Genomic DNA, 16449 nt, shown 5'->3' on the forward strand with positions numbered 1-16449 from the left:
CACTGGCGGCCATCTTGGATGATGGATCGGCTACAAAGTAACAACACTTGGTCAGAACCTCAAAAGGAACATTCATGCCATGTTTGGTTTCATTCCATTCAGTGGTTCTCTTAAAGAAGTCATTTGTATGCATTTCCCATAGGGTCCTATGTTAAACTAAGTCCCCCACAGGCGGCCATCTTGGATGATGGATCGGCTACAAAGTAACAACACTTGGTCAGCACCTCAAAAGGAACTTTCATGCCATGTTTGGTTTCATTCCATTCAGTAGTTCACTAAAATAAGACATGTGTATGAATTTCCCATAGGGCCCTATGTTAAACTAAGTCCCCCGATGACGGTCATCTTGGATGATGGATCGGCTACAAAGTAACAACACTTGGTCAGTACCTCATTAGGAATATCATGCCATGTTTGGTTTCACTCCATTCAGTCGTTCTCTAAAAGTAGTCAATTGTATGCATTTCCCATAGGGTCCTCTGTTAAACTAAGTCCTCCACTGGCGGCCATCTTGGATGATAGATCGGCTACAAAGTAACAACTCTTGTTCAGCACCTCATAAGGAACATTCATCCCATGTTTGGTTTCATTCCATTCAGTGGTTCTCTAAAAGCAGTCATGTGTATGCATTTCCCATAAGGTCCAATGTTAAACCAAGTCCCCCGCTGGCGGCCATCTTGGATGATGGATCGGCTACATAGTAACAACACTTGGTCAACACCTCATAAGGAACATTCATGCCATGTTTGGTTTCATTCCATTCAGTGGTTCTCTAGTAGAAGTTCAAAATGTAAAATGTTAACGACGACGGACGACGGACGCCAAGTGGTGAGAAAAGCTCACTTGGCCCTTCGGGCCAGGTGAGCTAAAAAGATAAGAAGTTAGCACTATCCGTTAACTCTACTTTCTGCTATATAGATGATGTTCATTCACTAAATAGTTTAAAATTTGGTGACTATGTGGAACGCATCTTTCAAATCGAAAATAGAGATACAGGATACAACAAATAAAGTCAAGTCAGCCTCATATTTTGATTTACATCTATCGATTGACAATGAGGTTCGGTGTATGCAATATCCTTTAACTCTACTTTCTGCTATATAGATGATGTTCATTCACTAAATAGTTTAAAATTTGGTGACTATGTGGAACGCATCTTTCAAATCGAAATAGAGATACAGGATACAACAAATAAAGTCAAGTCAGCCTCATTATTTGATTTACATCTATCGATTGACAATGAGGTTCGGTTGAAAACAAAACTTTACAACAAAAGAAATAATTTTAGCTCTCCAATTGTGAACTTTCCATTTCAAGTAGATACATTCAACCAGCATTTGCATACGGGTAATATATCTCCCAATTGATACGATATTCCTGTGTTTGCATTTCCTGCCATGATTTTCTTGATAGAGGATTGCTGCTCACAAGGAAGCTATTAAACCAAGAGTTCTAGATGTTAGAGTTGAAATCATTCCTTTGTAAATTTTACAGACGCTATCACGATTTGGTTGACCATATATATGGATAACAGTTTCACAGATGATATCGGATATGTTCCGTAACGTCGTAACTACAATCACCTTCCCTTTCATGAATGTGACCTACCGACTTTGACTATTTACCGGATTTGTTATAACATGAGCACATGTGAAGCAGGATCTGCTTACCCGTCTGAAGCACCCCTAGTTGTTGTTTGGGTTCGTGTTGCTTATTTGCAGTTTTTTTAGTGTTATGTGTACTATTATTTGTCTGTTTGTCTTTGTATTTTTTAGCAATGGCGTTATCAGTTTATTTCCGTTTAATGAGTTTAACTGTCCCTTTGGTATCTTCCCTCCCTCTTTTAATATGATATGGAAACTTGGACCTCTAAACAGAATGATTGATAATTGGATAAAAGGTAGCATGATCGGTTGGGTTAATTGCTTTCTTACTAACAGATCCATACAGATAAAACAGAACTCTCTGATTCTCTCACGATTTTAAATGGTACTCCTCAAGGAATTTGTATCAGCCCGGCTTCATGCCATATCATGATATACGATCTTTCCACATGTATTTATAATTGTTCTATTCAACAATTTGCAGACAGAGCAACATGGTTATGAGGTTAAAATGTTGTTTATATACAAAGGATAATACAGAAAAACCTTCACAGTAGCAAAACATGGAGAAATACTTAAAGATTTCTTATTTCCCTTTCTAAAACTTAAGCTATTGTGTTCAGTAGGAAGCAAAAGTGTGAGGAGTTATTATTAACGTTAGGAAATAGATTTATAGAAGTCATCCATGAGGTGAGATTTTAGGACTAATTATTGTTTTTAAATTGACAACATATAGAAGCAACAAGTGGACTACAAGTAGAAAAAGGTGGCCAAGGTCGTAGGATGTGTCTTATTTCAAAACTGTGTCCACACTAGTAGAAATATCAAAGTTTTTGGATATTTTCTCTCAGTTCACTATGGAATTTAGCGATAAACAATTACCATTTCTAGATATTTTGATAATTAAAAAAGATACAGAAATTGAAATCGATATTTACTTTAAAACGACAGACTCTAAACAATACTTACTTTTCAATTCTTGTCACCCAAAACACACAAGAACAAACATACCGTTCAATTTGGCGAGAAGAATTTGTACTATTGTGTCCAGTATTGAATTGAGAAATAAAAGACACGAAGAACTTAACGAAATACTATTAGAGAGAAGATATCCAAAAACTTTGATTAATAATGGAATAAAACGTGCAAAGGCTATGAATATTCAAGAACTAAGAAGACCGAAAAACACAGTCATTGATACGAATCAAATTTTACCATACATCTCATCATATAACCCTAGAAATACAGAGGCGTATACCGTTATATATCAAAATGTACCAACTTTGATGAAAGATCAAAGAATGAAAAGAGCCCTTGCTACACAGAAAATTATTAAGAGTAAAAGACAGTCAAAATCCGTGAAGAAATTACTCACCAGCGCGAAATTAAGCGATGATACAATTCCTACTGTAAAAAAATGCGGACTTTCAAATTGCGGTATTTGTCAAAATATTATGGAAGGACAATCATATGATTTTAAATCAGGAGAGATTTTCACTATCAAAAACTCTTGCACGTGTGCATCAAGCAATTTAATTTATGTCATCAAATGTAATGGGTGTAAAAAAGATTATATTGGACAAACAGGAAACACTTTACCGAAAAAATTTACTGTTCACCGACAACAAATTCGACATAAAGAAATTAGGATGATTAACGTAAGTGAACACCTGGATTTATGCGCTAGCAACAAATCACCCAAATACTATGTTTTCCCATTTTACCAATGTTACGACCAATTCACCGAAGAAATGAGAATCAACAAAGAAAATATGTTTATACAAAAGTACAAACCAAGTCTAAACAGATAAGAAGTTACTTTTGTAAGGGTTACGTCCCTTGAATGCATTGTTACAGACTTATTATCGTGACGTTACGTTACCGTTAGTTACATTCATCCATGATTATCACAAAGATGTGAAACCGGTTGGAGAAAAAATATAGAGAATTAAAGGACTTTAAGAGCATTTCGAAATTTAATTTTATTTATATATATATATATATATATATGTATACATGAAAATAACCATAAAACTCAAGAAAGTTTATCAAAAAAGCAACATTTCTTTGCCTCTCCAGCGAAAAGAAAAACGTATTTTATTTTTCGAAACGATATGATTAATCAACATGATATCGATATTAACCAAATAAATAGACACATGCATCTCATTCCCAACACCCACATCTCGCGTATGTTCACAACTCATGAAGCTCATCTAAAAAAAGAAATATTAAGTTTGAAGTGAAAGAAAATTCCGATGGACAAGATTTGCAGTTATCATTTCACACAGGCAGACATAAGTATACATTAATTAACAGCGACTGTAGGCTTTTAAAAAATATATCAGCACCCTTTAATTATACTGAAGTGATGAGTAGATGATAAATTCATTTACATCTAAAAAATATTTCGTGTAATTTGTCAAGGTTCTTATCTTTTCCTACGAAAAAGTAACATCTTCCGACATGAAAGACGATTTCTAACTATCTATTATTAGGAATGAAAAGCCTGCGCAATGTTAGGCGGTTTTGTCGTAAGAGAATGGAAATGGATACAGTTTAAAGCTCCGTTTAATGAGAAGGTAAATAATCCCATCTACTCTAACATCGTTAAGTTGTTTTTCTAGGCACTTTTTATATACATATTTGCATTGGTCCTTATTCTATAACAGGTTTTTAAAGTTTTATTTTTGCATGAAACAAGTATCGTTAACAACATCTGGGACAATATTCAAATGCTGCTTGAAATGAGGAACAAAAAAATCTCTGTGCGGTGATATATTTGACACAAGTGATTGAGCTTAACCATTTCTGTTGATTTAGAAAGAAGGGGATCATAGAACAAATGTGTAAAAACTATGGAGCTATTATATGTGTTCGGAGCATAAATTTGTAAAGACCTTATTGTGTTAAAAAAGGGTATTTTTCACCACGAGAAGCCATTATCTCTTATTGAGAAACAATTGCGAACCTTGACCCATCTATTCATACCTATATTTCTGTAATAATAGTATACAAGGGTTATGATAAAAGGGATGATTTTTCATTTCCTATCGTTAATTATCCGTTTTTAGATGGTGACGTTCCCTTGTCACCATCTTACGGTGTTTATATATCTCAACTTGTACGATTCGCTCGTGTTTGTAACAATGTTTTAGATTTTAACGAGAGAAATTTATGTATTACTGAACAATTATTACACCAGGGTTTTCGATATCACAAACTAGTCAAAACTTTTACTAAATTTTATCATCGGTATAAAGACATCATTCGTAAATATAGCTCAACATGCAGACTTTTTATACGTTCAGGTATTTCACATCCAATTTTTTATGGAAATATTCTTTATAAAGCACAAAGGTGTCAGTATTCACCTCAGAAACTTACAAAACCTTTAAATAGACTGATTAAGAAGGGATATAATTACGATACTGTTGTCAAGTCATTAAAGATTGCATATTTTGGCGTTAATATTGAGTCACTGATAAGGTCTTTGCGTCGGAACTAAAGACATTTATACTAAAAACAGTTGTTGGCATGACACGGGTTATGTTCTTCTCATATATGTTATGATGGTATGATACTAAACCCCTAACAGGAAGGATTGTGCCTGAGGTTCATATGATGAAATCATAATCTTTCAGTCAGTTTAATTGAAGTCTGGAGCTGGCATGTCAGTTAACTGCTAGTAGTCTGTTGTTATTTATGTATTATTGTCATTTTGTTTATTTTCTTTGGTTACATCTTCTGACATCAGACTCTGACTTCTCTTGAACTGAATTTTAATGTGCGTATGGTTATGCGTTTATTTTTCTACATTGGTTAGAGGTATAGGGGGAGGGTTGAGATCTCACAAACATGTTTAACCCCGCCGCATTTTTGCGCCTGTCCCAAGTCAGGAGCCTCTGGCCTTTGTTAGTCTTGTATTATTTTTATATTAGTTTCTTGTGTACAATTTGGAAATTAGTATGGCGTTCATTATCACTGAACTAGTATATATTTATTTAGGGGCCAGCTGAAGGACGCCTCCGGGTGCGGGAATTTCTCGCTACATTGAAGACCTGTTGGTGACCTTCTGCTGTTGTTTTTTTATTTTGGTCGGGTTATTGTCTCTTTGACACATTCCCCATTTCCATTCTCAATTTTACTCATACTTCACGTAATCCCTACGAAAAAAAACTATGCCAAGGATGTTCAAAAAGTCAGATCATATCAATTACCGTGTCCGTCTTTTGCACAATGTTATTTTTCTGATCCTCAACTCTATATCTCATGGGAAAGAAGCTAAGACAAATTGTGGTTTGTGAAATGGATTACACTTACCTCAATAATTCTCAATGACTTTTTTTACAATCTTTCTATATCTCGTCATATAACTATTAACATCGAGATGTATACAACATTATCATTGTCTAAAACCTCTTTTACTGATCTATGTTTGTGTCGTTGTATTACGTCACCATTATAATATACCATAAACATTGAACACATATATTAACGAAAACATTATTTAAGTATACTTCTCTGAATCTGTCAATATGGAGTACCATTATAGGCGGGGACTCGTAAATAAGCATTTTTTTCAAACAAATCCCTGTAGGTTCTGTAACAGATATAATTGTGTACCCTTTTCACATTTACAAATATTTACTTTTCATTCTATTTGGTCAATTTGAAATTTTACATTTGAATTTCATTTACTGGGGTTTTTTTTTTCTCAAGAAAGCAGTTATATTATCAATATGTGTATTTTTCAAATAGCGAAATTTCTTTTGATATTTGAGACCGTGTCTTGCTGTATGGTTACAGAATATAAAAAGTCAAAGAAGTTTCTTAATCTTTGTATTTAAAATGGGACTTAACGTCACTGGTGAATTTCGTGATGCTAAATTGTGTTTGTGCACCCATTTTAGCATACTTCTCACCTTTAATGTATTCATACTGGAACTTATAATAGCAAAATAGATAGATACGTTTCCTGCTATCAGACTATTCTATTTCTTACATGTCATTTATAAGAAAGCGGGGTTCCTCAATGATCGTAACAAAATTTAATAAACTAGGATTGCAAATATACATGTATAATTATCAATGAATACAACTACTGCCTTTTTTTATGACTCAATTGAACAGTAATACTTACCACGTTTCTTGCATGTACTGCAATACAATCTTTCTTCTGTATATTTCTCAGTTTTCATTAGTCCATGAATAATACCTCTCTCGATATCTGTTGTTGGAACATTTGATCCCTTTGTTTCAAAGCCTGTGGATAATTACGAATGATGAAGTTAATTTTAAATGTTGCAACTGCTTAAAGCAAATTGGCAAGAATGTGGGTATTATGTGGTGGATATCTATCATTTATTGTGATGTTTCTCTTTTAAATACTTATAGAACAATCAGTCAATCGGTATGGCAAATGAACATAAGGTTTTAGTTTATTGTTTTATAGATATAGAAAAAAGTAAAATCACAAAAATACTGAACTCAGAGGAAAATCAATTTGGAAAGTCCATAATCACATGGCAAAATCAAAAAACAAAACGCATCAAAAACGAATGGACAAGAACTGTCATATTCCTGACTTGGTACAGGCATTTTCAAATGTAGAAAATGGTGGATTAAACCTGGTTTTATAGCGCTAACCCTCTCACTTTAATAACAGTCTCATCAAATTCTGCTACATTTACATGATGCGTTAAATAAACAGTCACAATTAATAAAATAGTCAAAATATGGGTACATCAGTCATCATCGTATAACAATTTTAACAGGAACAATTTAACAGGACACAAAAACATCTACTATCTACGAACACATGGATTGATTTGAGTGTCTGACGTCAGAAAAATTATATACGTCACATAAATTTGTCGTTCAATGTGCATACAAACAATTTTAAAATTTACATAGGCAATGTACGCATACTGGGTTAAAAAATCAAAAGTATGTAAGAATAAATTACAGAAATAGACCGAGATTCAAACTAGTCCAAAAGTTATACATAGAATTTATGAGAATCCAAAAATTGTTAATTCCACTACGCCATTGATTGATTTTGACGTTTGTGGTTCAACGTATATAGTAATTCATAATAGAAATATATCATAATGACATATTATAGACAAATATCATACTGACGGGATCTTTTAAAGTACAGAGTCACGTTATAAGCATACAAAGAGTCACATATACAAAACAAATCACCAAAAAATGAAAGCCAATACAAACACATTGACGAGATGTATAAGTACCGAGCCACGTCAAACGGATATCACATAAAACCATTCAACAGTAAAAGTAATCTTAATAATAGAACAAAAACAAATAAAAGAACAATAAAACATGTTGTTAAGATGATACACAACATCAGTACGCAGAATCTATACATCAAGACCATCGTGTATTATTTGAGAAGTTGATACGGAATATTTATCAACAAGGTCTTGGTACCTTCCGATAAACTTTTTTTAGAAAAAGGACGAGACGTTCTTTGACATACCCCTGGTTCATCAACTTTCTACTCAGACACTGATGACGTTTTACAAAGTCTGAGTAGGAGCTGCAAGCTCTAGAATATCGAATAAGTTGGGAAATTTATATCCCATATGCAGGTGAAGTTGGTATATTGCTACTAAGGTGGGGGAAGTTTATAATTTCGAAATTAAAATCGTCTCGTTTGTCATAGATTCTGGTACTGAGATGACTGTGTAAGTCAAATTCGAGATATAAGTCTAAAAATGAGGCGGAGGAAGCCGTGTCTGTTGTTTCTTTAATCTCGAGTTCTGGGGGATATATTAATGGAACCCAATCAGAAAAGTTCGGATTGTTTAAGGAAAGAACATCATCAATATATCTGAAAGTGAAATTAAATAATCAGGCTTCTTTGGTCCTCTTGTTTTTGACAAGTGTCTGGAGGAACTCCGATTCATATGAAAATAAGAAGAGGTCGGCAAGAAGAGGCGAACAGTTTGTTCCCATAGGAATGCCGACAATTTGTTGGAAAAGTCTACCTCCGAACTCAACAAATATGTTGTCAATAAGAAACTCCAGCATACTGACTACTTGTTCTTCTGTGTAGCATGATTTACCTTTTTGTTTGTCACTATTAACGAAATATGCTTTATGAAATCCCAAAGTAATAAATTTATAGCGTATGCTACCATTTTTATGTTGAAATGTGTATTGAGTGAAAACGATACCAATCTCCATTCAAGTCTCAATCCATAAAAAAAAAACCATTATAGGTGTAAGATCTTATTTTTGTTTTTCTCGATTGTAATGTACACATTTTGTTATTCATGTGATTTTTCAAAGTTACTATGAAATACATGATTTACTGTATTATACATTATACATAGTTTTGTACATTTGATATATAAAGGATAGTTGTCTAATAGTCAGCTATTATATAGACATTTCTCCAATTTTGTTGTCAATTTATTCCTTTCTGCACCCATTGTAAAAAAATATTTAATCAACATGTGGTTCGTTTGCTCTCAGTTCTTCATTGTTGAAAATCTGATTATGACGTCGAATGTCTTGCTTTCCTCTGAGTTTCCTATTGTAACGGCATGAAAAGAGGCGACCATAAAATGTACTCTCACTTTTAGATAGACTCTTGAATTTTAAGAGTCAGTATAGGATGAACGGATCATATAAACCGGAGGGAAAATATTAAACAAGCCCAAACGAAAAAATATAAACAAGTCTAAATTGAAAACAACGTTCAAACTTATGATTGCGTTGGATAAAAACCGCAATTTTTATACGTGTGCATGTAAAATAAATTTCGTTGTAGAAGGGTCTTAAAACAGCACAAACAACATTTTGCAAAAGAACAAAAAAGTGAAAAAGTATATTTTAACAAAACGCATTTTACTAACAGGTCGAACAACTGATTTTCTTTAACCCTGCTGACTGCCATTGGCAATTGCCAAATAAAATATATATAGTTTACAGTAAAAATCGAAAAACAAAAATCACATCATAGATCGAAATGTTTCTGTGAGCGCTTTTATCGCATCTACCGCGGTTCATCAGACGGAATTGTTATCGGTAATAGGACCAACTTGTGACGTTACATTATTTTCGGTCCGTTAATAATATTCCGTAAGATATATACTATTACAAGTTCACCCTTGGGTGCCTCGAATATAAGATAACGCGGTCATCTTGTGGTCTGGTCAGTTGATTGGAGTTTGCGGTCCTTATCAGACGCAAAAATGGATATTGTAAAAGTGTTAAGAAAGTTTCGGGAAGAAGAAGATCCCGAAATGGAAGATTATGATGGGAAGTGTTTGCCGACCCTCAGTAAGGCAGAACTAACAAGTATTGCAAAGTCTAAAGGTGTAAAGTTAGAAGAACTATTACTGTTGGGTGGAATCCCGGATTCAAGGGAGAATATGTGCAAACTCCTGCATTTTGCACTTCAGTGTACCGATACTATTCAGGAGAGTAAAGAGGATGAAGAGGCTGGGCCATCTAACCGCCCGGATCCACCTAGAAAAAAGAGAAAGTCAAATGACGCAACTGGGGTAAGAACAGTTTAATCAGTAAAAAAGGGCAAAACAGAAATTTTTTCTTGTTAAATAAAAGATTTTGGTTATGGTATTAGAGGTTTTGAAGGCTCATATTTTATTTGATCCGGGCAATAAAACAGAAATTCGTGTATTGGGTCAAACTGTATGCGAAAGAGTCGTGTTACAAATGGTTTTGGTTAACGTAAAATAATTTTGGCGTCGGTTAATTTTTTAAGGGAACTGTAAAGTTAAAGGAAGTTTATTTAATAGTAAAGTGTAAATAATCATTACGTTCAGATCTAAGGGACGAGTAACATTAGAAAAGAAGTGAAGAGCCTGAAAGAGAGACGTTAAGAAAAGTTTTCATCGAAATATTTAAGGTTTTTAGTGATGATACATGAGGGGAAAATGATTAAAATGATAAAAAAGGTTTATAGGGTAAGAATGATGAAAAGAGGATTTTTAAGTTTTAGTATACAAAGAGAAAGAAAGAAATGAACTGTCTAAAAGAGACAAGTTAAGAAAAGTTTTCCTCGATATTTAAAATGTTTATTGATGAATCAAGAAAGAGAGAGAGAGAAAAAAAGTGGTTAAGAATGATGAAAAGAGGATTTTAAGTTTTAGCATGGAAAAAAAAAAAAAAAAAAAAAAGAAGAAAAAAAAAAAAAAGAAAAAAAAAAGAAAGGAAAAGAAAAAGTCTTTAGGTTAAGAATGATGAAAAGAGGATTTTTAAGTTTTGGTATACAAAAAGAGAGAAAGGAATGTACTGTCTAAGAGAGACAAGTTAAAAAATGTTTTTCCTCGAATAAAGATTTTTATTTGTGAATCAAGAGAAAGAAAAGAAATAAATAAAAAAATACATGAGATAATTATGAAATGTCTAAGGTTAAACAATGTGGTAGCTGTCTAGAGAAAACAGATCTGTTATAAAAGAAAGAAAATCATATAGAAAAATGGGAAATAATAGTTATAATTATGTTATAATTATGTTAAAATGTAGTAAATTAGGAAAAGACAAATGAGGAGATAGATATGGAAAACAAATAGAATGAAATTGGATACAAAATTGGCTAAAATACTGTGAAAAGAGGATTTTAGGTTTAAGTGAAAAAATATGTGGTTAATTTAAAAATGATTGACGAAGGGTTGTCAATGCACGATCGGTAGTTTTAAGAGACAAAATATGTATTAATGTTGAAGAAAAGTATTTGATATATTTAAGATTATTATTAATGTTTCAAGAGAGCAATCATGAAATTAACGAGATAATTATAAATTGTTTGCGGTTAAAGGATGAATTAATGATAAAGACAAGAGTGGCAATAGAAAAACGTTTTTTGTTAATAGTAACGGAAAATATTACATGTATATAGCATGTATAGGAAATGAAAGAAAAAAAATAAAATTGGTTAACTGTAAAAAGAAATAGGTATGAAAAGCATGGTAAATAGTATGGTGTAAAAGAAATATTAACGTTTATCGAAAATATGTGACCTGTTACCCCTGCTACGCGCATGCGTACTTGAAGTTCTAGAATGTGCGTGTTTTGTTATTTTATTTATTTATTTTAATTTTATCATTACCATTGTTTTTCAAACTGGGAAACAGATTGGGTCAGAGCGTTAACTGTTTTCTATTGTTCTAAAATAACCTTTTGGTATTAATCATCTGCTCTTAGTATATTCCAAGTAAATCCGGCCTATTCATTAATGTTTAAAACTTAAGTTTATTGTTAGTTATTGTTAATTGTTAGTTTTTTTTATTCAATTCGAAAGAGAAAAGGAAACAAAATGTTTTAAAATGTGCTCATTGTTGAAACCGTACGGTGATATAACATGATAATTTTTAATTTTTGATCATGTGGACAGTTGTCTCATTGGCAATTTATTATATCACACATGTATAAAAGAGTATAAAAGTATAAAATAATTCAGTTTAGAAAAAAATAAAAGAAAAATAAAAATAAAAATAAAAGATGCGCTAGAGAAATGTATGTCGTAATATGTAAGACATGTTTCGGTTTTCAGACCAACCATAAGACATAAATGTTAAATGCTAACGTATGTTATAGTAAGAACAAGAATAATGATAATGTGGAAGAACTATATGAAATAAGTTTTGTTAAATTCGTTGAAAATACGGTTTACAGGAGAGTGTCACTTGCAATTACAGGGCCATTTGTAAGAAAGTGCAAATAAAAAGGGGGAAAAAAAAGCGAAAATTATGTCCAAGCCGTAATGATTGTAAATGAAAGAAAGAAATAATTAAAAAAAAACAGGAGGTACGAAATGGGTCGTTAATAAATCGAAATTAGTTAGTAGGCTTTTATTTGTTTAAATTGAGGAAAGCAACCAGCGAAAGATTAAAAAAAAAAAATAATTATTACGCATTATTCTAATTTTGTTAATTATTTTAAATAAATGAAGATGACAGGCTGCCTTTGTTACTAAGATGGCATTGTATGTGCATTGTCGTTTTCATTCTCTTACTGAATTTAAATATGTTTATTTATAAATTGTTGTTGGATGAGTATAACATAGAGAGGATTAATTTTGTGTAATTGAAAGCATAAAAATGCTTAAAATTCATTTCAAAACCTGGAAAAGTATGTTAATACTCTGATATGTGAGAGGATGTTATGCAATAAGTAGTCAGTTATTTGTGTATGATAAAAGTTCAGATAACGTCACGCGTGACAGCTGTACGAGAAGCTGGACAGGATTAATTATCCACAATACAGTGATTAACAACATGTGTATGATTTAATAGTCTTAAGAAGTATATTAACCGTAACAATCAATGTCAACAAACACTGCAGGTATGCATGCATTTTAATTAGTATAGAACTGTGGTTGTACAAAGATAAACAATAAGTGTTATTATATGTGATTTTCCCAAACAGATGAAAGCCCTGGAGGACAAAATAGACAAACTGGAAAAGATGTTAGAAGAAAAGAAAACAGCAGATGACGAGTCAGATTTGGAAAGAGCCAAGCGAGACGTCAAAGAAGAGGCATCCAAGGGACCAAAGGTGGATATTGATGTTTTGCACGAGAGACTTGTAATCCTTGAAAGTTTAGCTAGAAAGCAAAACAGTGATATTAAAGACAAGATAAATTTAATCTTAAACCGATTCAACTCTCATAAGTCTAACCCATCTTTTGCTGCAGCACTTGTGCTAAAATTAGTCTGTAACAGAGAAGAAGAGAGCATTTTAGACAAAGAACAAAAACTTATGAAAAATTTCGGACTGAAAAAAAATAATGATGATGTCAATTCACAAGGGTATGGCATGTTTCAGCCAATGCCTTATAATTACGGTTACAATCGTTTTAGTTACCCACAAGGACCTTCACCTCCACGTTTTTCTCAACAACCACGAAGGTCAAGACCCCGCACACCATTGATATGTTATCGTTGCAATAAACCTGGTCATATGGCTAGAGATTGCCTTATCCCTCCACCCCAGAACTAGTTATTGAACTTTTAACGTTATGTTTTCGTTGTTGTTGCTCATTAAATGTTGGCATGATTTGTACATGTGATAAAAATATATATAAATTACCTTATATAACTAAATTGTGATGCAAGTTATATATATAATTTCAGGAAAATTTTCGAATGAAACCATGGGAAAAAAATGTGATCTTTGATAGCGACCCGACCAATGAATTTATTAGATTAGCATCGTATGTCAATTTAGAGGGGAAACTTTTAAGTGAAAAGGAGTTACAAATTAAGCCAGATTCAGCGGAAAAATCATTTAGTGCATCATTGATAAAAGGTCAGGTTCCGTCGAATGACAATTTAGTCTTTTTAAATCCAAATTCTTTTAAGGCAGGGCAAATTCATACGCGTGTAGATCAATGGAAGCATATTATGTGTAATTCGTCGCAAACTAAGGAAGTCTTAGATTGGATAGAAAACGGGGTAAACATACATAATTATATAACGATTTTCAAAGGGAAATTTTGGGGAGAAAAGTATGACCACGAATTTCCTCCACCAAGAATGTTTAACAATTCGAACAGTTGTATTCCTTTTATTGATTTTATAACTAAGACGATCACAGAGAGATTACGAAATGGATCACTTGAATGCGTAGGAAAAGTGGGTATAGTACAACCACCGCATATAGTAGCCCCTTTAACAGTAGAACCAACAAAACCTCGACTTTGTGTGAACCTTATGTATCTCAATAATTGGATCAAAAGCGTACCATTCAACTTCGATACTTTAAAAGATATTCCCCGGATAGTTAAAACAGGTGCTTATTTCACATCAATAGACGATAAATCTGGGTTTGATAATGTTCGGTTATCAGAGGAGTCATTCAATCTTGTTGGTTTTCAGTGGGGAGGATATTATTATCGGTGTAAGACCCTACCTTTTGGATTCAAATTGTCAAGCTACATATACCATACTTTGAATATGCAACCTACCTCTTATATACGAAAACATTTTTCTATACCTATATTTCTGTACATTGACGACAGACTGGTAGAAGAAGTTCGAAGTGAAGGGATAGAACCCGGTATACCAAGCGCTTTGTTAGCAAATTACATTGTATGTGAAATATTAACCAGGCTCGGATACTGTTTGAATTTAACAAAGACTATATTTGTACCTACACAATCGCCAGTTTTTTTAGGATTTAAGGTAGACTCTGTAGAGCGGTGTTTTAGGTTAACTGAAAGTAAAAAGAAAAAGTTTGTAGGCTTCAGAGAAGCTTGTCTTGCAAAGTCCGAATTATCCGTTTTAGATTTGCAAAAACTGTCAGGCAGGTGTATTTCTTTCATGTTAGCAGTCCCTGCAGCAAAGCTGTATACCCGCGAAATGAATAGTGCGATTTCTCTCGGTATAAAATCAAAGTCAGGCATAGCGTTAAATGGAGATCTCAAGGATGAAATTACGTCATGGCGTTTTCTAGATGAATGGGAAGGTAAATTAGAGTGGAAAAGGGAGAGACATTTATCAGTGACTATTTTTACAGATGCATTCACCTTTAAATGGGGTGGTGTCTTCGAGATTAATGACATTAAACATACTGTAGGTGATTCGTGGGAGGCAGACATGCTTTCTCTGCCAATTATGATTATAGAAGCATATGCGTTATTAAATGTTTTAAAGTCATTCAGAGACAAAATTCAGGGTTTTCGAATAGACGCAAATGTCGACAACAAAGCTTTGATATATGCGTGGGACAACGAGGGGTCAAGGTCAACCCAGTTGAATTCCGTAATAAAAGATATTTTCAAATTTACTATTGATTCTGACATTATTTTGAACCTGTACTATATACCGTCAAAACAAAACCTCGCTGACGCGCCTTCGCGTACGTTAACAAAGTGTGACGCAACAATTACGAAAGCAATATGGCAGACTATTCAAGAGCATTTTGGAGGGAATTCTGGACATACTTTAGATCTCATGGCTCTGGACTCAAATAGCATGAAAGACAAAAAAAGAAATATTCTAAAACATTTTACACCTTTTCAATCTCCTCTGTCCTCGGGTATAAACGTTTTCACACAAGAGATTAACAAACAGGAAAACTGTTACGTATTTCAACCTTTCAATCTAGTTCTACCAGTTATGACTTTTTTGAAAGAAAACAGTTGTAGTTATACTATTGTGATAAGAGCGGAGAACACTACGCCTTTATGGCTGCCTAATTTCGTAAATTTCATAAGTGATGCATTTGTTGTAGGCATCAAAGGTCAAAAAGATGTTTTAAAGTACCCGACGAAAAAAGGCTATGTGTCCGATAGATATGGTTTACCATGGAATTTATGGGCGGTAAGGGTGCAGAATTTCATTTCCGGTTCATCTTATGGGAAAATGCTTTTTCTAAATAACCCTACGATTACTTCCAATTTCCATTTTTTGTGTGTCGGTGATTCAATGATCAGATTTTTTTTATCAGATAAGAAATTCAGGAACCCTATGGTACATGTTTATTCAGAAGGTGGAGGCCTTATTCGTAATGTACAGTACAACATTCAAAAGATGGTCGATAGATATCCACCACAAACCATTTTTGTGCATGCTGGTGTGAATAATTTGAGTAAATGTTATTTGTATTTGAATGAATTTCACCAATTATCTGTAGCACATCATGAGCTTGAATCTTTAACATTGTTGTTAGAAAACATTTGTAAGAAATTTACGCATGTAAAAGTAATAATGTCATCAATAATTATCACTAAGGGCGATTACATTAATATAAGATCAGAGAGTTTAAATGCAACAATAAAACAATTATGCATAGAACATAAGTGGTTATTCATGGACAATGTAAACATTCACAGTTCACATTT

The 16449-nt window shown here is 33.2% G+C and overlaps 1 protein-coding gene across 1 annotated transcript in view; it reads right to left on the reverse strand.

The window, feature by feature from the left end:
• LOC139523750 (ubiquitin carboxyl-terminal hydrolase 16-like) overlaps nt 1-16449 on the reverse strand; it is a 72127-nt gene that overhangs the window by 21816 nt on the left and 33862 nt on the right. The window contains exons 3-4 of the mRNA XM_071318003.1: nt 6748-6870; nt 6125-6207 (exon numbers count right to left, since the gene is read on the reverse strand). Of these exons, the coding sequence (XP_071174104.1) occupies nt 6125-6207; nt 6748-6870 (206 nt within the window). The remainder of the gene's footprint in view (nt 1-6124; nt 6208-6747; nt 6871-16449) is intronic.

This window comes from Mytilus edulis, chromosome 5 (genome assembly GCF_963676685.1).
Source record: "Mytilus edulis chromosome 5, xbMytEdul2.2, whole genome shotgun sequence".
Classification (NCBI taxonomy): domain Eukaryota; kingdom Metazoa; phylum Mollusca; class Bivalvia; order Mytilida; family Mytilidae; genus Mytilus; species Mytilus edulis.